Source organism: Amphiura filiformis, chromosome 7 (genome assembly GCF_039555335.1).
Source record: "Amphiura filiformis chromosome 7, Afil_fr2py, whole genome shotgun sequence".
Classification (NCBI taxonomy): Eukaryota; Metazoa; Echinodermata; class Ophiuroidea; order Amphilepidida; family Amphiuridae; genus Amphiura; species Amphiura filiformis.
The window spans coordinates 25,315,365-25,337,867 of record NC_092634.1 but is presented as its reverse complement, the minus strand read 5'-3'; the positions used below and the strand labels follow the sequence as shown (position 1 = coordinate 25,337,867).

General features: G+C 37.4%; 1 protein-coding gene across 2 annotated transcripts in view; it reads left to right on the top strand.

Annotated features, from left to right (window-relative positions):
- Nucleotides 1-9,506, top strand: part of LOC140156948 (beta-taxilin-like) — a 37,220-nt gene extending 27,714 nt beyond the window's left edge. For both annotated transcript variants that reach the window (XM_072179993.1, XM_072179992.1), the window contains 3 exons: nt 2,533-2,628; nt 4,341-4,461; nt 6,032-9,506. In XM_072179993.1, coding sequence (XP_072036094.1) covers nt 2,533-2,628; nt 4,341-4,461; nt 6,032-6,360 — 546 coding nt within the window. In that variant the 3' untranslated portion in view covers nt 6,361-9,506. The remainder of the gene's footprint in view (nt 1-2,532; nt 2,629-4,340; nt 4,462-6,031) is intronic.
- Nucleotides 9,507-22,503: the final 12,997 nt, after the last annotated feature.

The following is a 22,503-nucleotide window of genomic DNA, read 5'->3' as shown; positions in this document are numbered from 1 at the left end:
AAATTTTAATTTTGTTATTTTTTACCCATGATGATATTAGTATAACTGGTGGGAAGGCTTTTGTCCATTTTAAGCTTAACCCTAGAATTGGTGAGCCATATTTTGTAAGACTGCGAAGGGGGGGAGGTTGTATCAACCACCCCAGTTTTCAATTATTAACATCATAAATACAAACATTCTCCACATGTCGCTATGTTGTTATAATGTCAGAGCACCCATGAAAATTTGGGAAATTCTGGCTATTAAGGCAGAATTGATTTTAGGCTAAAAATAGCTAAAATAGTGCAAAGGATGGATCTACGATTAGCTTGGGTCGTTTGGGGGTAAATTAGGACGGATAAAAATCTTACGGGGGTTGGTTAAGTAACGAGGGAAAGAAAAAGAAACCCCACTTGCTATTTTGGTCGTTTAACATGGAGTCCTATGGCGGACATAAAGTCATAATTATGACTTTATGTCAAAATTGTTCTGTTGACCTACAAACATAACACAATTTGCCGATTCCATTTAGGTACAAGTTGGCACATGTGTTAACATTACATATATGCCATGAAATCAGGTTTGAAAAAAATAAACCAATTTCATATTATAAATATTGTGACTATTTTTGCATTTTTCTCAAAAAATAATAACACAATGGTAACAAAAGTATAGGGGCAAGGAATCCAGTTACTACACTGGAATTTCAGTGACTCAAGACAAGCGGTATGTTATTTATGATAAGAAAAGAGATACCGCTTGAATGTACCTCATTTCTTAACATATATAATGAACCACTGGTCTTGAATCACTGAAATTGGATTCGTTGCAACTTTTGTAACCATTGTGTAGTTATTTTTTGAGAAAAATGCAAAATTAGTCACAAAATTTATCAACAGGTGTACCACCTTAAGGGGGTACTACACCCATGTGGTAAATTTGTGACTGTTTTTGCATTTTTCACAAAAAAATAATTACACACTGGTAACAAAAGTTATGTATATTATTGGGGCAAGGAATCCAATTACTACACTGAAATTTCAGTGACTCAAGACAAGCAGTTCAGTATATGGCCACGCGTTTTGAACTCGCCACCCAAAAATGGTGGTTTTGTTACGCTTTTCCAAATCGAGACTCGTTCAAATTGTTATATCTCTGCATAAACAAAAGGTATAGTAGTGTGTTTGGTGTCATTTGTAGCTAAATGAGTGCCTAACAGACCTCCAAAGGAGAATTATTTATCAGCTAAGATAGTGGAGTTACAGTTGTTTGAGTGCAGAATGGCCGAGGTGGTTGTTGAGGCGGGGGCGGTTGAGGCGGTGGCGGTATGTGCAAAGTCTATGGGGAATAAAGATTTTGTGTGTGCGTGTTGAATCAACTGATCATATCTTTGCATCCATATGGGCTACAGACATGGTTAAGAGCTCTTTTGAAAGATTATTAATTCTGCTAATTGTTTTTAATCATTTTGAGCTCTTTATGATTGGTTTAGTCTACAAAATACAAACTTTTATGTACAAAACTACCTGTTTTCATGTAGTAAGCAATGCGGATGTCTTCAAAATCAAAAAGTTGCTGTAAATTTTTAATTACTAATCCTATCATAGTCAAAGTTGACATTTTCTGAGAGGAAATTTGATGAGGAATCTAAATATGGACTTACTTTTTCTGTATGGGTTAGGGGTAAAATGTTTCAGTTCAAAATATGTTGAATTGTAAAAAAATTTGAACATATTTTGGGACACCCTGTATTCCGAGATTACCAAACAGCTGTGATTTTGTTTCTTCCAAAGTCAGTAGGTTCCCCTAACCTCTAACCAAATCAATGTTGTTTACTTTCAGTTTATAATTGCAAGTTAGTAACAAGCAATGCATCAAGTGACCCATTTTTTATTTGGAATTTTTTTATTCCACCCTGTATAACTTCAAGGTCACCCTGTACAATGAGTTGAAATGTGTATATTTAAATTGCCTTTGCCTTCAGCTTTCCAAAAATGTATACTTTTGCTGGTTTAGGGTTGATAGTTGTGTAGATATTCTAATTTGAAACTTGATTGGTGTAAAAATTCATAATATTTGTGATGTAACGCCAAGGGTGGCGAGTTCAAAACACACGGCCATATATGATAGGAAACGAGGTACATCCTAGCGGTACCTTATTTCTGATCATAAATAACAAACCGCTTGTCTTGGGTCACTGAAATTCTAGTGTAGTAATTGGATTTCTTGCCCCTATAATATACATAACTTTTGTTACCACTGTGTTATTAGTTTTTGAGAAAAATGCAAAAATATACACAAATTTATCGAGGGGTGTAGTACCCCCTTAAGGAAGCAAATCTTCTTTTTTTTTTATTATACATCGTCCTCTTGTAATTCTTTTCTTTCTTTTTTTCAGTCAAGGTTCGCTACCCCTATAGAAATGCCTGTGACCCACAGTTTAGGAAGCCCATCTTATTAGCTCTCATGCAAGGTGCCCAAATACTTCTGGTGATTGGTGTATTTTCTGTGATGATAATAACTTCATGAATAATTGTATCTGATTATTTGCAGATGACTAAGAAAATCAAGAAACTAGAGAAAGAAACCAACATGTGGAGGGTGAGATGGGAGAATAGTAACAAGTCACTATTACAAATGGCTGAAGAGGTGAGAAGCTTACATTTTTTTAAAGGCTCTGTGTGATAGCCATAGGCTTCAACCTAAAGAGTCCCAAGTTTTGAGATTATTTGCTCAAAATATCATGAGCCATCTCAAGAACCACTGAACTAATACTAGGCTTGTTGATTCTCATTTTAATGCATTGGGCTATTCCAGATGTATTCCGCATTCCCCCTATGGAAGACATTTAAAAAAAATACAATTCCAGCTGGAATTGAGATGTGTCTAGAATTCCAGCAGTCATTTTAACAACACAGATTTCGGCTGGAGGGTATGGAAAACATTGAGATTAGGTGAAATTCCGGCTGCTAAAATTAACAAACAAACAAGAGTGGGGATTGTGAAAGGTCATGATGTGCCTATGGAAGACATTCATATTTCTTAATATTCCGGCTGGAAAATGGTCAAAAATGCTCCAATTCCGGCAGGATCTTCACTTAAGGTTGCCATCTCGATTAACCTATGAATGACATTTACAATTTTCTGGCTGGAAACTGAAAAAATGTTCTAATTCCAGCTGGAACCCTATGGAAGACATTTACATTTACTTGAATTCCGGCTGGCCATATTACCACAATTCCGGCAGGGTCTTCCACAGGGTTTTCCTGACATGTGAAATCGGCTGTCAATTTAGCCCTGAATTCCGGAAGTGTCTTCCATGGGGGGGGGGGGTGCGGAATACATCTGGAATAGCCCATTTTTTGTGCTGATTCCAAATATGGTCATGAAAATGTACAATTCTGAAATTTTGAAACTTTTTGTGTGGAGAGAGTTATATATGTAGATTTGAAAGTTATGTGCTTTCTTGAATTCAGCTGTCGGCGGTACAGCGTTCAGACTGGTGACATTGCTCATCAGAGCATACACGGAGCGCTCATCTTGTCAACGCGAACTCCCTTTTGTGTACCCTCACACTATTTGCGCTATTTTGGAGTTTGCTAACACACCCGCCCACGCACCCTCTCACATATTCTCGAAGTCCAATCATTATATCACGCGTGTCAAATAAATCACATACAGGCATGCCATTTGCAGTGACAAGGGGGCATTTTCCCCCAAATTTTGTTCTTGCCCCCTCAGTTTTCCCCCCAGTTTATTGGCAAAACCCCCAAATTACGTAAATTTCCGCTTTTGGGCGATTTTGCCCCCCCAGAAATTCACTTTGCCATTGCCCCCCGCCACCAAAAAAAAAAATCCTGGTGCCGCCACTGGCCATTTGTGCCTATCATGGAGCTGTATTTAATGTTTTAGTTACATCTCAATGGTGCCTATATGTTTACGAGAAAGATCTCAAGACTGCTTGACAAAATATAGGGCAAAGAGGCACAGAATGGGTGTAGCATTTTCGTGCACGCACATGCACAGCAAATAACATGGTGCAATCACGATACAAGGTTTAGTGGACATAGATTTTTGAGGCCAAAGGCTTTTCCAGTAATTCCATACACCCGTTAATCCGCGATGACCTTAATCTTCCACACATGGAATATGAATTTCAAAAGGGGTTACCTGAATAGATGACTCCATTTGAAATTTACATCCCCTGTGTGAGATAATAAGGTCATGTCTTCCATACAGGGTGTATGAATTTCAACTTCAATTGCCCAACATTAGCTTTTGAAAATAGTGGCTTATTTCTATTATACTAAGATTATCTACATCTCTTTTGTGACCACTTCTGTTGTATTGTTTCATTTCAGAAAACCGTAAGAGACAAAGATTTGGGAGATCAACGAACGAAAATCATGAGACTGGAGAAACTATGTCGTGCCTTACAGGCTGAACGTAATGCGCTACTAGGCAAAGCAAGGGCCGAGGAAGGTAGGTGAATTCGAGAAGGGAGAAGTTGATATTGCGCTGTACCAAATTTAGGCCATTTTACTTATAGCAGGGATGTAATTATTCCGGAAATTTGGCACCAAAAACATCCGGAAATGTACAAAAAAAATGCATTTCTGGAATTGGATGATGATAATTAATGATAAAAAGAGCCAAAAAAACTTTTTTAGGAGGGAATTAATACCATGTAGCCTATTCCCCGGACAAACCCCCCAAATGTTCAATACCGCATGCAAGCCCATGGCCACCTGTCCAAGGATCAGATGGATTTTCAAGAAATTGATATGTTGCCCAGTTACATCCCTGTTATAGGTTTGTAAATGCATATCACTTGTTGGGAGTGAAATTGTACAAAATAGAGCATGTATACTGAGATATTAATGCGTCTTATGCACCCACCCCGCGAGGGCAGTGCATTAGACGCATCAACATCTCTGTACAAGTGCATTATTTTGTACAGTATCCAGTGGCGTAGATTTTTTTTGGACATAGGGGGGAATGGGGTTGGAAAAATTTCTTGGAAGTATAGTGAATTCAGCACCTTTTGGTGATGGAATAAGTTAATGGTACAAATGCACAAGAAAAATTGAAGCTAAATTGATAAATATGGTGCAAAAGTGGAATAAATTCGTGCACAGTGTGCAAAAATTTGCACTTTGGGGGCTAAAATGGCCATATTGAAGCTAAATTGATCAGAAACCCACATACAGGCATCAACATTGGGGGGATGATTGTATGGACCACCACCCCCCCCACCAGGCAAAATATTGAGGGGATTTATCCCCCATCCCCCGGGATCTATGCCTATGACAGTATCTCGAGCAACAAGTGATGTGAAATTTATTAACCTATTTCATACAAGAGAAGAATATCCTGTGATTTGTGCAATTTTATCACAAAATTTGGAAATAAAAATGTTGGAACCTGCGAGCAAATATAAATGCAGCAACCCGCAAGGAAAAATGAACATGGCCGAAAGCACTGCGCATTGTATGCGGAGTGTGAGCCCGTGCATTATACACAATCAACTCCTTCCTTACTTCCTCTCTGTTGGGTTCTAGTTATTGAGGAGAAAGAAAATTGCTCAATATTCTTGACCCAACACACAGTGATGTCCAGAAGCCCTGGCATGGCGGCTGGTGAAACATTGGCCACTTGACCATGTAGCGCTTGCTCCTCGAAGCAAAGTGTAGTTACTGCTAACAATTGCTAATTGGTGCTGCACTAGTAATTTATTCACACACAAAAAATTGTCACACATCTTTAAGCAAAATTTCAAAAAATCCATGCCCAAAACCATTTACAGGTGCTGTAGCTGTATACTTCCTATGCGATCTCGCTTAGCCACACCTGGAGCGTGCCCCTTCAACGTGGGGATTTCTTTTGGAATACCTTACCACTGTAGATTTTTAATGACACATACACTGTGAATGTAAAAAATGGTAGGGTATTCTAAAAGATAGGTGGTCAGAGAGATCGAAAACCGAAGTAGATTTTACAGAGTTTTAAATATGTGAATAGTTGTGACACAGATTTTTGTCAACTTTAACAGGTGCCGAAACTCCTCCTGAGGCTAGCACACCACCACCGTCAACAGCATCAACACCGCCCCCTGCTGACCCGCCACTGCCAGGCTTGGACACAGCGGACAGCCAATCAGAAACAAGTACGAGAGAATGTAATCAATCGGATCCAGAAGTGACTGGAGAAGAAGAGTCTAGCAAAGACAGCAAACCTGAGGAAGAGAGCATAGATGGTAAAGAGGGTAGCCAATCAAATGAGTCGTTAGATAAACAAGAAGGCGAAAGCAGCCAATCAGAAACTCCGGTAGAACCGGAAGAAGCTAGCGATAGTAACCCTATGGAAGACGTAGATAATTAATAAATATGGAAATATGTAAAAACAAAAGTAGATAAGAGAAAAAAAATATTTAGTCACCTTAAAATTTTTAAGATTCTTTGTACAATGAGTGCAAAAATTTATGGTCAAAAAAGTGTTTAGAGTTTAAAGCAACTATTGAGTCATACCGTGCCATGTTTATTGTCATTCAAAGCACTTTGTATGTTGAATGGGTTTTGTGTGTGTCTTGTTTAAAAATAAATCTGGCTTACTTATAGGAATTCTTAAACATTTTCAGTTTTTCCAAGAGATGTTTGCACGACCAATGCATGTTTTGCCCTGATCATCACAAAGAGAACCAAAAAAATCAAAATGGCCTAAACAGGAGGTGTGGCTGGGCTTGATTAACCATTAGGATCTTGATGACCCTTGACCTGTTTCAATTAACCAATCAGGATACAACTTTCATAAATAGTGTGAAGTCTAACTAATGAATATCTTACACCAAGGATTCACTGGACTTTGGCAGTTGGTGAATCGTCCATAGTTATTTGTGTATGCATGTGTTACTGCAGGAAAGTGTCACATGTTTTATAGTTCCTAATGCAGGTTTTGAATAATAATGTGTTAGCTACAGTGTAAAAAGAAGGTTACATGTGCACAGATAAAGAAGGTTACATGTGCACAGATAACTACGCAATGGCGACCAACGGCTGAAGCTTTTAATCGCCAAAAACAAAACATGTATGTAATGTAGCATTCAAGAGTACGAATGTATGCTATGAATATGCATTATCATGTCTCTATGGGGACTTCCTGGAAAACATATAGGCCTACACTGTACATGCTGCGTATGAAGTATGTAGCGTTCAATGGGAATATGTAGATCAGAGTACAGCAGCTATGAACATTCAACACACGTGGCTGTTCAGTTTACGTTGGCACCTCAGATTTTTTACCTGGGAGCAAAATTTGGGCGCCTAAATTTACAAAGTTAGGAGCCATTGGCTCCTCAATCAGTTTTTGCACCGTACAGCACTGATCATAATGGTTCAAGAAATGTTAACCAGTCATATTTCTTCATGTGTAGATGGTACTTATCTTCCCTCAGCATGGCGTCAACTACATTTCACTTCATTAAACATCAAACAGAAAAGATGAGGTGATCTCAGTGCGAACTGGTCTAAATTGTTTTCTATTTAGTTTTTAAAAATTGAATGGACCATATCTGAACAAAAGCTCTATGGACCTCACATGACCATTTCTCTGTATTTCCCTATATTTGATTTGGGACAAGTTTTAAAGCACAGGGGCTCAAGGTCTCCTGACACTGACAGTTGTTGGCAATTTGACATTACACATCACCTTCTTTATATTGATGATGCTGTTAGGACTCATATGTCGAAAGTGAAAAACCTTTGACCCACACCCTCGTGTAAATGCTGCCAAGTGGGGGGGGGGGTGTGTTCCAGCTGGGGAGATACACACACCCACATTCCAAATGGGAAGATTTTTTTTCACCCAAATCTGAAAGCAACTGCCATACTGTAGAGGTTATCAAATCAGAAAATGGTAGATGGTATACACTTGGCTCAAAGACCCTGTTTTTGAGTTTATCTACACGGTTGTGAGCAGGCTCCACAGTTGGTATGTGGCAAAACACATGCACCTCCACAGTTTGAATGCAGTTACACACACTCTCCTGTGTGAGAGTTTTGGTGCTTAAATTCTCTATACTATGCATACATTTGCTTTTCAGCACGTTTTATTTTGTGTTTTTCCCTTGTTCTTCAAAACAAGTTGTTGAATTAAAATTGAAGTCTGTAACTGCATTTCAACCAAGGATTGGATTAGTGAGGAACACCCCACCTAAACATCCTTTATCATATGGATATATATCCTGCTATGGAGGGCAGTATTTGTTAAAAGAAATGTCAGTATGATAAACAGTCAATGTCTGTGCTGACGAAACAAAGTTGGATCTGGGATATCTACTCTGATTTAGAAGTACCATCTATACAGGGGAACAAACCAAAAGGAAATATGGTTGTCTGCACCACATACTGTTGTATCTCAAAAGGCTGCCTTGTGCGATTTTTATTATTATTTTCATCTAATTGTGATGAGATAAACTGTAAAATGAACCTGATATATTAATTTTGAGGTATTATCACAATATTACAATCTCATGTGCATTCATTAAAAGAAAAAATTATGCTGAAATATAAAATAATATGAAATACAACAATGATAATAGAATTCACACAAGGCAGCCTTTTGAGATATGCAGACGACGATAAGATGTTCATAATATTGTCAACTCTTCATACGACATGATTAGGGCATTATGATCCTATAGTCTGATCAGCTCGTAATCGGCAGGAATTGTTACACTTTACCACTACGCCGAAAAAAGACCCACATTAAGAGTGATATAGTTGGCCTGTCTGGTCTATAATGTGCATGTTGAAAAAAGTAGACAAAGTACAGTCCTTGAATTAACAATTTGTGATGTCACAAGGCAATTCTTGAAAGAAAATATATTGATATTAATCTGTGATGTTATGAGGCCCGCCGATTACAAGCTGATCAAGGAAGCCTTTTTTTTTTAAAGTTCTCTTTAGTAACTGTTCCAGTATCTGAGTTTCACTTGGATGCAGAAGCTAACTGAACGGGTGAAAATAAGTGGGAGCCAGGAGCCATTCGGCTCCCATGAAATGACTCCTGGCTCCTGTCAATCAGCCTGAAAACGAGGAGGCATTTTTTTTGGCAGAAATGTTGTCAATTTATAATTTTCATCCATGATTTAAACAACTTGTCCACTTTGGAAGGTGGAACTAAATTAAGTAATTTTATCAGCTTGGATTGTAACTAAGCAAAAATATAGTGTGTGTCATTTCAGTTAGTTTGAAATGGACTGGCTCCTCCGATCGTTGTGTGCATGAACAGAATCCTGGTTCACATGAAATGGCTATGAACCACCAGGGGTGGCTCCTGGTTGAGCCACCTTACTCTCATCCTTGATTACATAACATGACCCAATGGACACCCTGTGTGTCTGTTATGGGCCTGTATGAAATAATTTGCACTTTGTTGTATGTACCGAGAAAATTGTTTTGTGTGTTTTTCCCTAACACTTGACCTACCTTGAAAAGAAATAATAAAAAAGTGAAAACATTGAAAAATGATTGCATGGTATTTATACTAGTCGTTGATGTGTTATTAATTGACGGGATTCGGGTTTTTTGGTACGTGGACGTGGTACATCATTATGTGTCATTAATAGTATTAATTTGGCTGTTCCAGTTGAATTCCAAACACCTTGTGTGGAAAATACGACTTTAATCTCCCACACAGGGAGTGCTGATTTCAAATGGAGTCGGGTAACCCAATTTGAAAATCACACTCCCTGTAAAAATGTTAAAGTTGTGTCTTCCATAGGCGTGAATGGATTTCAACTGGAATAGCACATTTTGTGATGTAATGAAATGTAGATTCGGGAGTGACTGCCCCGGCTGACCACCCCAAGGTTCATCGCTAGTCCGAAAATAAGGTTAGCTAGTTAAGAAATGGTTCGCTTGTGTGAAAAAATTAAGTCCATAAGTTAGGGGTTAAGGTTTAGGGTTAGGGTGCTAGTGAATGTTCAGCAGGGTTGTAGCTACAGTGGACGGTGGTGGGTGGCAGAGCCCCCACTTAGTTTTGGAGCCCACCACTCAGCTGCATTTTTAGCACTGGAGCCCACCACTCAGAGGCCAAAATTGCACCATTTGATTGAATTAGTCAAGAATTTGATCCATTTGGGCAAAAATTGCCAAATATGCAACATTTTCATCAAATGCCACCCAGCACTAAAAATATCCTAGCTACAACCCTGATGTTCAGACTAGTGGCCCTTAGGACTAGCGAACCTTATGGCTAGCAGACCTTGGGACTAGAGAATATAGACCTGCTAGTGAGCCTCTGCACTATGTATATGATACTTCAGTGTACCAGGCATTTCTTATGAAAATAATGCTAAACGCAGAGGTTTTTGCATTTGCGTACCACATCCACTTAAGAAAAACGAATCTTGTCAAATGTTGTGTGTTACTTACAAAAGCATGGGGTGCTTAACACTGAAGATTACACCCTCACCCTCCACCCAAAAAATAAATTTAAAAAAACACTAATATGTAACATGATCTGGTCCATGGGGGCCAAAGGTGACAAATTTGAAATTGAGATAAAGGCAAACATGGAGTAAAAACATGCATAAGAAATACACATCACAAAACTCGAGAACTGAGTATGCTAGACATTTGGTGTGATCAGTATATGATAGCCTAATGATTGTATAAGGTAATAATTATAGTAACTCAATTTTTAAAAATGCCTCCTTTGGCCCCCATTACGCCACTTGCAGTTCATATTATGCACTATATGCGGGAGAGCCTCGAACTGGCAGCATACATGAAAGGAAGAATTACGTAACCTTACACAGAATGTTATATGACTGGTTCAATTCCCATTCATGTATGCTGCCAGTTCGAGGCTCTCCTCCATATAGTGCATAATGGCGGAACTGCAAGTGGCTTAATGGAGCATCGTTCACATTATATCCTATTTGAAGTGGGATGACAAATGTTTTTAATGTTCATATGGGTAGAATTGTGCAGAAGTCGCATTTCAACCATTTGGTATTAGGCCAAAAAATAAAAAAGGTTTGCCTCAAAGCTCACGAGAAATGCGAAATGCGATTTTTTTTTTATTCCAGACTTTTTTTCATGGTATTTTGAGAAAAAAGTCTGATTTTCGCCAATTTTTTTCTGGAAAAAACTAAAACAAAATTTTTTTGAAATAAAAAAATTTCCGCATTTGTTTTTTGTCAAATCGTGGGATTTTACAAATGCGCGCGCAAGCTTTGAGACGAACCTTTTTTTTTTTTTTTTGCCTTATCAATAACCCATTTTTTAAGCCAATTTTCGTATATTGATTGGTCATTTTATCACATTTTTTCTAGAAAAATTGCCCAATTTTGCCTAACTGTAGCCAAAACTATTGGGGGAAAGTTGTAAATAATTAATCAATTTCAATGAAATTTGGCCGAATATGTAGACTTTTGGTATAGCAATGGGTCAAAATATTGATTTTCACAGAATAGAGCTATTATGTGAATGTTTAAAATTTATTATAATGCATAAAAATGCATAAATTAGTATGATTTAGTAAAATGACTTTGTGGGGAAATAAAGTCTCCAAAAGGAATGACATCTCCACTGATAGTATACAACACACATACCCCTACTTACACCAGGATTCTCGTGGGGTACAGCATTATGAGTGTATAAAATAGGCCAGTGGTTCTTTATCTGGGGTATATTTCTTATCACACCATTCTTGTGGGGTACAAAGAACGTACCACTAATAGTTTGTAGGGTATGTTTCTTTTACACAGACCACCTTTCCCCCCCCCCCCCCCCATGAGGTACCTCTAAAAATTGCATTTCGGTGCGTTTCAGGCCTTATGGCCTTTGTGGGACCCATGATTTATATCCCACAAAGAAATTGTGCCCCACAAGCTATTGCTGCAACTTACAGAGTACCCCACATTATTTTATGAACAAGAATATGCTGAAAAAGGCTCTGATGCCAATCAACATTCTGCACTGTTATCTGTACGCACAGGAGCACCCAACCTACACACAAAGGCCCTTAGAACTATTTTCACGAACTTCCAGCTGTAATTAACAGCCGTCACTGCTTTAAAATTTTGAGCTTAAAATGTCACATCATTACCCTGCAGGTGACAGTACATTGTTGTAATCCATAATGCACTGACTACATGTAGGAACAAAAGTTGTAAAAAACGCCCGGGAAAAAAACCCTTGTTTTAAGTTTTAAGGAAGTCAGTGTGGGTAATTTTATTTGATCATTATCTTCTTCATGTCAAAAACCAAAAATAAAAAAATACTGAGTTCACGTGTTTATACATGTTGAAGTTGTGAATAATCTTATGTCCAAATTGGACCAAACGACATGTTTGTAACGACTGCTCAGTGCCAGAAGTGGGTAAGTGCAACCGGTCAGGCACACCACTGATTTAAAAATTAAGGTCAACTAAAAACTACATTTTGCACAGTAAGGGACCGATCGTTATTTACGGCAGGGGGGGGAATGGGTGTTTTGGCAAAAATATCGATAACAAATTTCGCGTTCCCCCTCGCGTCCGCTCAAAATTTTCGCGTTCCCCTTGTTTTCCCAATTTTCTCCATTTAAAATTTAACAATCCCCCTCTTGGTTCAACTAAAATTTCAGGTTCCCCCTCAAGACCACAAAAAAATTTCGTGTTCCCCCCTAAATTTACCCATTCCCCCCCCTGCCATAAATAACGATCACTCCCTAACAAAAACTTGGCTAATTGCTTGCTTTCCCGGACCCTCGCAAGTTTTTCCCATATTAATTGGTTAAACTCTGCATTAATTTGCAGAGCATAATTGCACGATTAAAAAGTTGTGGATCTAATTATTGTAACCTCGATTTTATTTATCTATTTCATTGATTGATTTCACCTTTTAAAACGTAGATGGAATGTTCCTTTTGCCTGTGAAAAACAATAAGAGAGAAAAAAAGGATTAACTTTGTAAATAGTACATTTCCTGCATGAAAGCATGGTGTTTATACGATTTTTCAAAAAATGCAGTGCCCTTAGCAAATATTGCTATCTCGAGAAAATTTGATTGAATTTAATTGTGTATATCTGAAAATCGGTGACGATTCTGCATTGTAATAATGACCTATTGGTGTATAAATACATAATATGCATCCTTAAATACTGCATGTAATGACAGCCATCACGGAGGGACATGCCACCCTGCCCCCTCCCAGTTTCCCCTAACCCAAAAATAAAACAAAATAATTTAAACTCCACTTTTTGGAGGATTGCCTTATTGTAGGGATTTTAAAAAATTGCACTCCTATACCCTTCGCTAAAAAATTGCTGTGACCTTCCCCCTTAAATATTGCATGTAATGGCAGCCCTCGCGGAGGAACATGCTACCCTGTCCCCTCCCAGTTTCTCCAACCCACAAGCAAAACAAGTAATGGAAATTCCACGTTTGGGGGATTGCCTTAATTTAGGAATTAAAAAAAAAGCACCCTCCGTGACTAAAGATTAACTGTGACCTCCCCCGTCCCTAAATGCCGCTATTGAATGCAGGTTTGATTCATTTAGGAGTAGGCATAATTTATGCTAATTTTTTTAGTGGGAAATATATAGCGAATTTTATACTTTTAGTAGGCCTAGGCCTTTAGTGCCTATATTAAGGTTTTTTTAAATTTTATTATTATTATTAATATTTGATACTGTTTATATTAAATTTTCGTACTTTATATTATTGCCTGTGAAAAATGACAAAAAAAACCGATTTGTAAATATTTCAGGGTAATAACGCTGAATATAATTTCTGCATGTAAGCGTGGTGGTGTTCATACGATTTTTCAAAAAGTGCCGTGTCCTTGCAATAACATCAATCTTGCCATAGACCCCTAATGACATAAAATGTGTGATGTATTCTGTATTCGGTCACGTGATAAAATTGTAGAATACAGGGCAAGATTCGGGTTCTTGCAGTGTCCTAGGCAAATATTGCTATCTCAAGAAAATTTGATTGAATTTAATTGTGTATATCTGAAAATCGGTGACGATTCTGCATTGTAATAATGAACTATACGATTGCAATAGTGTATATTGTAGGCCTAACATGTGTGCCTAATAGGCATTTGCAGGTAAAATAGTGGAATTTCCTCATTCTTCTCCCTCCCTCAGTTTCCCCCAACCCCCAAGTAAAAAACAATCATGGAAATTCCACTTTAGGGAGAGGAGAATACCTTATATTGGAATTTAATAAAAAACACTATTATGCATCCCCTCGCCTCAAGATTAACTGTGCCCCACCCCACCCTTATGTTTAGTGCCGCCGCGCCGCAGATTGTAGGTTTGGTTGATTTAGGAATAGGCCTATGCCAATTTTGAGTGAAGAATAAGTTTGTATGCCTATAGCAGATTTGTTTTAATACTTTTAGTAGTGCCTGTATTCATGGTATTAAATATTCTTATTTTCTTATTTAATATTATTGCTTTCTGTATTAAATTTTCCTGTCCGGTAGATCGAGCTAAAGCGGTCATCAATATGAAATGAAATTTGAAATCGGTATATTGTCCACCTCAAATCCCTATCTAATCTAAAAATAAATGACCATGCGGGTACGTTCCCCGGAAAGTTAAAGACCAGTGTCAGCTTTGTGCCCTGTTTTTTGGACCACTGAATTTGACCAAAACAGCACTAAATAAAAAAGGCCCGTGATTTTGATCATTTCAGCCCACCCCCACCCGCTCACTTTTTTATATTATTATTGAAGGCGATTTTGAACCATAAAAGGTCAAGTCAGACCTTTTGACCAGTAGCGTGTAGTCAAGGGGAGAGGGCAGCTGCCATCCCTATGAGAAGTGTGACCCCCTCCCCCTTGCCTAAGTTCCGGTGGGATGCTAGTTGCCTTGATATATGATTTGTACGCCTTGTTGTGCTTTTTAGCTCATTTTATCAAAAATTCCCCCTTTGAAAGTTACCTTCTCCTCGCCCCCTTCCATCCCCCTCCCCCTCTGAGAAAAAAGTTCGGATGCTGCTCCAAAAGACCCTTAAACCGATACGTCATCACTCCCAAGAACCACCATTGCAAGTGTGAGGGGACACCCGGCCAAAATTGTTTAAAAGTGGCTGAAAAGAACAAAAAATGGGTAATTTTGCCGAAAGGTGGGGGGGGGGGGGTCACGTTCCCCCTGTCCCCCTCCCCCGGGATTGACGCCCATGAATGCAGGCACTCGTGTTTTCGAAAACTCGTATTTTGTAATAACATTCAAAAATATTTTTGCTAACTTGCTGCATAACATTCTAATAAATATAATGTAATTTTGGTAAGTGCTGACAAAATGTTTCGCAAAAATGCTTGCCAAATATATTTTACAATAACATTTTGACAACTAAGGCCAAATAAAAAAATAAACATGTTTCACGTCCCCTCCCGCTTCCTTTTTTGAGGTTTCTTCAATTATTTTTTTATTTTTTGAAATTCAGTTATAACTTTTCAAAAATATGTTTAGGAAGTAGAGATGCTTTCCATGGCCTTGCTAATATACAAGAAACACTTTTGGAAGGTTTTGTGATAATGAGAGGGGCCTACCTCTCAGAACAACAAATAAAAAGAGGCCTCCTCCTTTTTCCAGGCATTATTGTGTACGCTAAAACAGCTCTAATTATGGGTATTTACACCGATTTTGCAATAAAAAATAGAAAATAAAAAGCCCTCTTCCTCCTTTTTTTCAAAAACCCGGACGTGAAACATGTTTTTTATTTTACTTGGCCTAATGTTGTTGCAGTGTTCTTCCAATCAAACGTTTTAAAACGTTTTCATGACCTTTTATATAACCCGGCATTTAATGTCATTAAAATGTTTTGAGCAAACGAAAAATCCGTTAAAACGTTTTCAAAACGTTTTTGTGTTTGCTAGGTACTTGCACCCAACCCTATACCCAAAATATTGGTAAAAATGTTCATAGTAGGGCCTATCTGATCATAGGCTTTCAAGATCTGTGATCTGAAACTACGGATGATATATTTGGAAGGTATGTATTTTGCACATTGCAATTAAATTTATACAAGATTCAAAATTTGGGGATTACCGTAAAACCTCGTTTACAAGCAAAGGCCAAGGCGTATATATAGTGCTTTTGATGAAAGCTCAGTTAATACGTAATAGCTGCAAAATGCCAATACAATAGATTGTTCTTGCAATAATACTTGTTTGTCAATGCTTGTATCGGTAATTATTTGCTCAAACTCCATTATGTAATGATTTTGTTATCGATGTATAGCGCCTGGATTAATTTAGCTTTCATCAAAACCACTCTATATGCTTGTAGACGATGTTTTACGGTAGTTGAAAAAATAGCAATCTCTTCACTCTTAGAAAAAAAGGGCAAGTTTGACATTAAAGAACCTATTTTGTCCTATATATACGGAACTCTTTCCAAAATGGTTCTAGAAAGCACCACTTTTCCGGCAAATGGTTCTAAAAGGAACCAAAAAGGTTCTATCAGCTTTGTTGGTGGCAAAGAACTATTTTTATGGATTTAAGAACTTCTTGGATATACAGAACTTTTATAACAGTTCTTTGTCCATTGTTCTTTATCAATTTTAAAGGGTTCTTTATACCCAAAAGGTCCTCAACCCCATAAAATAGTTATTTACAGAACCAAAAAAGCTGCTAGAACCTTTTTTGGTTCCTATTAGAGCTACTTGTTGGGAAAATAGTTCTTTCTATAGCCAGTTTTGGCAGAGGGTTCCGAATACAGGACAAACTTGAAATTTATAATCGAACTTTTTTCGAAGAGTATAGATCTATAATTATACAAACTGTTTTGAGTAAAGAACCGTGTTCATGGCAACATTTTGTGCGTATATTTTGTAGATATCAAGTGTATAGTGTATGCCCACAGTTATGCCTAATTATTTTGTCTTTATCATATTTATTGAGAATAATATATTGAGAATAATAAAATACCAGGCTTGGAATGTTTACAACAAAATAATATTAACTGTGCAATGTGTTCCATAGAATAAGTTTGTTATGAAAGGCGTTCCAGTTTTCAAAATGCTGCCCATGCTATATAGCCTACTTTTCTTCTTTTTAGGTCTCCAACACAATATACTAGAGCCCATCGTGGAGCCAATAGGCCTGCGTTAAGGGATCTAAAATGAGCGTTTATTGCGTTTCGACAGTATTTTTTGTAGGACATGAGAGCACCTCAGACCTATCGAATTGCATTCTGAATACGAAGCATGTCTTTCTGATATCAAATAATTTTCATTTTTGAAAATCACAATATAATACAAATTTTATGACAAATTATACAAATTTGATATTTTTCAAATTTTTGATATATAACAGTCCTCGAAATAAATTATATAAATCTAATGATATATTCTTAAAGTGTATGTAGCAGGGAGGAAAAGCCGACGGTCAATTAAAAATTTTGACCTTTCATATTGAAGATATGGATTTTTTTTCCAAAAGACGTATTGGTGTTTTGGGGAAAAAATCTATATCTTCAATACGAAAGGTCAAAATTTTCAATTGATCGTCGGCTTTTCATCCCACCTACATACACTTTAAGTATAAATCATCAGATTTATAAAGTTTACTTCAAGTAGGGCCTACTGTTAAATATCAAAATATCAATTTTAATGATTTGCCATAAAATGTGTATTAAATTGCGAATTTCAAAAATCAAAATTATTTGATATCAGAATGACATTCTTCGTATTCAGAATGCAATTCGATATGTCTGATGTGCTCTGATGTCCCAAAATAAATACTGTCCAAACGTTCATACCCCAGCCCTTAACCTAAACATTAAAGTGTTTAAATCCTAGACATTTAACTTTCTAAATACTAATCTGTTCTCGATTTCTAAACATTGTTTTGCCTTTTTAGTCCAATCAAGCTAGTTAGATCGAGAATCTGACGAAAAAAATTGCTTGCTCCCATTTGGCTTTGCTGCACCCCGTCACCATTATACAGTGTCGTATAGCTGGGATTTTTTTTTCCAGGAGGGCCAAGACTGTAAATAGACATTTTTTGCCAGGCTTAGGGCCTATTGATGATAATAATCGTACGGTATTGCATATCGTATGGATTCCCCGTCAGTCCCCTCCCTCTCTTTTCTCCTCTCTCTCCATCCTTTTTCCTCTTTTTTTTCCTTGCACTAGGGGCGGGGCCCAAATAGGCAATTTTTGTCAGGGGGAAATTTCCCCCCCCCCCCCGGCAGCTACGCCACTGCCATTATACCATCCCCAGGGAATCATTACACAACCCCTGAAGCATGCTAACTCAAAATCAAAATAATAGTGTTCACAAACAAAATTGTTCAAGGCTGTAGTTTTGAATATCCATCAAGATATTGAAGATAAACTATAAATTAGCTCCCGATACTAGGGCAATGCCTGCAATGAGGGAAATTAATCATGGGTTCATTATCAAAAACGTAAATATTATATGGGTGACGGACACCATAGCCCAACAGGGCTTAAAAAACAAAGGCCGCAAGTTAAGTCCGACAGGGCTGAGGCCGCCTATACATCCATTATATTAAAGACTTGCAGCTACATTTAATGGAGTTGCAATAAGAGCCCCGCAGGGCATGAAAGCAAGGCAAACTTAACCTTAATGTAACGACACTATAAAATAGGGCCTACATGTAGGCTACAACAGCATTTTGACTACATTCAATAGAGACAAGGACCTGATAGAGGGCACTATATATATACTAAATTGTGATATTTATAAAGTAAGAACTATTATATAGGACACTGCTGCATCAATCACATTCAGTCCTTTTTGCCCTACTTGGCTACGCCACTCTGCTGAAATGTTCAAAACCTACCCTATAGGCCTAAATGCAGATGAAAGCCGTATGAATTATAATCATGTGAATGAATAATTATTAATATCAGTTGGCTCAGGAAAAACTTTAGCGCTTGCGCACACCCTGGACCTGCATAATCAAGTGACTGAAACTAAAACGGACTCTAGAAAAAACAAAACTGAGTCGTCAAATTGCCAAGCCCCTTGGATTTGGCTTTGTGCCCATTAAATATTTCCTTTAAAAAGACTATTAACTGCCATTTTGGCTGGATTTCAAATAATATACTGCAGCAATTATAATATGATTTGCAGATTTGTAGTACATTTTATTATAAAAGACCGAGTCAACTTTGAATCATGAATCAGGAAAGTTGTTCAGCAATTTTAAGAGTCATTGTGAGGTTGCTAAAATCTTACTCTCATCCCAAGACCCTGTTTTTTGTTGCTACCCAAATTGGGTAGCAAAAAAAAATAATAATAAAACAAACAAACATACAAAACAAACAACAAAGTTATGAACCCTAATGTTTTCAATTAAATCGTGTACATAGTAACTCCCCCACCATTTTAGTCCTCCATCCAATATACCTCATTTTCAATCGAGGGGAGGGGGTTGCTAAAAAAAGGGTATCTCCCGGAGTATCTCTAATTAAGGGTAAGATAGTTGACCCATATTATTATAGTAAGAGGTGAAAATATCATTATGATACCCATCACCTATAGGGAAGTGCCCCGGTTAATAACAATATAATAAGGATGGGTTTATTTGTTTTTTGTTAAATATTATTAATAGTTTTTTATTGATTTTGTTGTTGTTGTGAACTTCTTATTTTTGTTTGTTTGTTTCAGTATCTTGCTAGATCATTCATATATTGAACATATTTTGCGAGCTTCCTCCAAGGTTCTTTTGTCACCGGAAGAACCCCGGATTTCACCACGGGACAATACAATATAAATTGTATCTAGAAGCTTCTACAGATTTGAATTTTAAATCATAATTTAGATTTGTTTCCCCGTGCAAGTAGCCTTCATAGCATAGGCGTAGATCCGGGGGTGGGGTGGGAAATATGTACAATCCCATACAATCCCCCATGTTGACGCCTGTGTGCGGGTTTCTGTCCAAATGAACCTCATATTTGGCCATTTTAGCCTATTTATTCGACTTTTGCACCATAGTAGAGCTCATAGTGACCAGTTTAGCTTCAATATGGCAAAACTTTACACGCGCTTCGCACGCATTTGTACCATAAACTTATTCTGTCGCCAAAAGGTGTTGGATTCACTATACTTCAAGAAATTTTTTCCAACCCTATCCCCCCTCCCCAGCAAACACATAACGTTTTCGACATCATTCGCAAAAGGTTGTCAGAAAACGTTAAAATGTCGGGTTATATAAAGGGTATATTAAGAGTATAAAACGTTATCATAACCTTAAAAAACATTTTTGATAATCTACTGCTCAGCAAACAAAAATGTTTTACAGAAAACGTTTAAATGTCTGGTAAAGGGTATAAAAACGTTTTAATAACATTCCAAAAACATTCTTGAAAACTTGATACAAAACATTCTAAACAGAATGTTATTTTGGGGTTGAAAAAATATTTTGCGAAAAATGTTTGCCCAAAATATTTTCAATAACGTTTTAAAAACGTTTTCATGACCTTTATATAACCCGACATTTAAATGTTATTAAAATGTTTTGAAAAAACATTTTAAGAATATTTCTGTGTTTGCTGGGTTCAAATATTTTAACATAATGTTATCTAAGTATTGACACAATATTTGGCAAAGATGTTTTCAAAAATAGTTTACAATAACATTTTTTGAAAACATTTAAAAATATTGTTGTGGTGTGTTTTCATACAAAACGTTTTAAAACGTTATCATGACCTTTATATAACCCGACATTTTAATGTTATTAAAACGTTTTTACCTAAACCAAAAGCCAAAATATAACTTATTTAAAACATTTTTAAAACGTTTTTGTGTTTGCTGGGTCCCAATGTCAAAAAGAAATCTACGCCACTGCTAAATTTGCTTCATATGCCCATAGAAAAGTACAGGGAATTGATCTGGAGTGCATGAACAGATGCAAACGTTTTTTAAATGTATGATTTCAAACCGGGAATTTAAACAAAACGTAACCATGGTAACAGATGCGTGGTTTTATATCACGGGCGTCAATCCCCCAATCCGAGGGGGGGGGTACGTCGCGTCTTTCCACTTTAAGGGGGCACAGTTCCCTCCACACACGCAAGCAAATGTTTTGGTTAACTCAGTCCATTGTTGTACATTTTGTATAATGGGCACCGTCTGCCCTCAGACATCCTCCGGTCCGCGTCGCGCCGAAGCGGGGGGTGGGGGGGGGGGGGCACAGTGTCATCGCCCCGATATCTTCATGGCAGAAATCGCCATGGTAGGTTGAATCCACCGTCACGCATGGCCATTGTGTATCGACCTGTTTAATAGTTTTGAGTCGCATAATGGACCGAAGGACATCTGACTAAATCCCCGATTAGGCCGGTGACTGACCTGTGAGTCGAGCATGGTACCCCATAGGTTATATGCTTTTAGATTATCTCCACGATTGGCCTATAGCTATACACTGCGCTATATAATTCGGCACATATAAATCAGAATTATTGTCAGTTTTTGACTCAAGACGCAAGCTTCTTTCTCAAGACGCAAGGTAACGACTATCATATCTGTTCAAAATATATATTCAAGTGCAAGGAACCATATCTGGTTTCTTTATACGAAATCATTTACGGGAGATATTCATCATTTTCTACCCCGGTATCCAAAGATTTTCGTCTCATATCAAACTCATGCATAGTACATTCACGTGTATCGATCCCGGGTATTGATTTTAGTATCTGCTGACAAAGTAATTATTAGCCAGGCGATGTCGGTGGGGGAGGGGGGGGGGGGAATCAACACATTTTTGCGTAGTGCCGCAAGAAGTTGAAATTTTCGTAATTTTGGGTTTATAAGAGTGGCAAAGTATTAAATATGCCTATAATGCTACGGCCACGATTCGGACCCCTATGATAAGTAATTTCCTTAGTTAAAATAATTTAATAACTGCAAAACATATGCTGTTCAAAACATAATAATTGCACACAATACTCGGTTGTTTCCATGCATTTATACTATAAATGTTGAAGCCCGGCGTTGAAGCGAATAAAAATGACAAAGAATCATATATCCTATTTCGTGCTAGCATAATTCCGTTTTGTACAACCAATTAAACAACAAAGAAAAACTCAATGTGATAAAACGAAAATTTTGTTTATTAGCTCTTTTGGTGTTTTCTATACATATAGCGAAGGACAACAATCATAGTCCAGTTGATTGGGCACTGTGCTATTTTTACGCGCAAACGTTGCGTTCAATGATATCAGAAATTTCAACGTGATGACTAAAATGACTTTTTCTGTCCAAATTAAATTTATTCAGGTTCATTGTAGGCCCCCTAAGCTATTGTAAATCCTTCATAGAAAGTCTTGTTTGGTTAATAGTTTAAACTTATAAAATACTAGAATAAAAATGTTACCAAATTAAACCATGCCAAATTTGTCAGATCCAAAAATATGCCTTTCACCAAACTGCATGTCGCACCCAAACTCAATTTACATTATTTTATACACCAAAGGTTAAGTGTCATAACCATAAATGCCGGCGCGGCGTTGTCTTTGTTAAAGACATTTCTTGTTTGAACCAGAA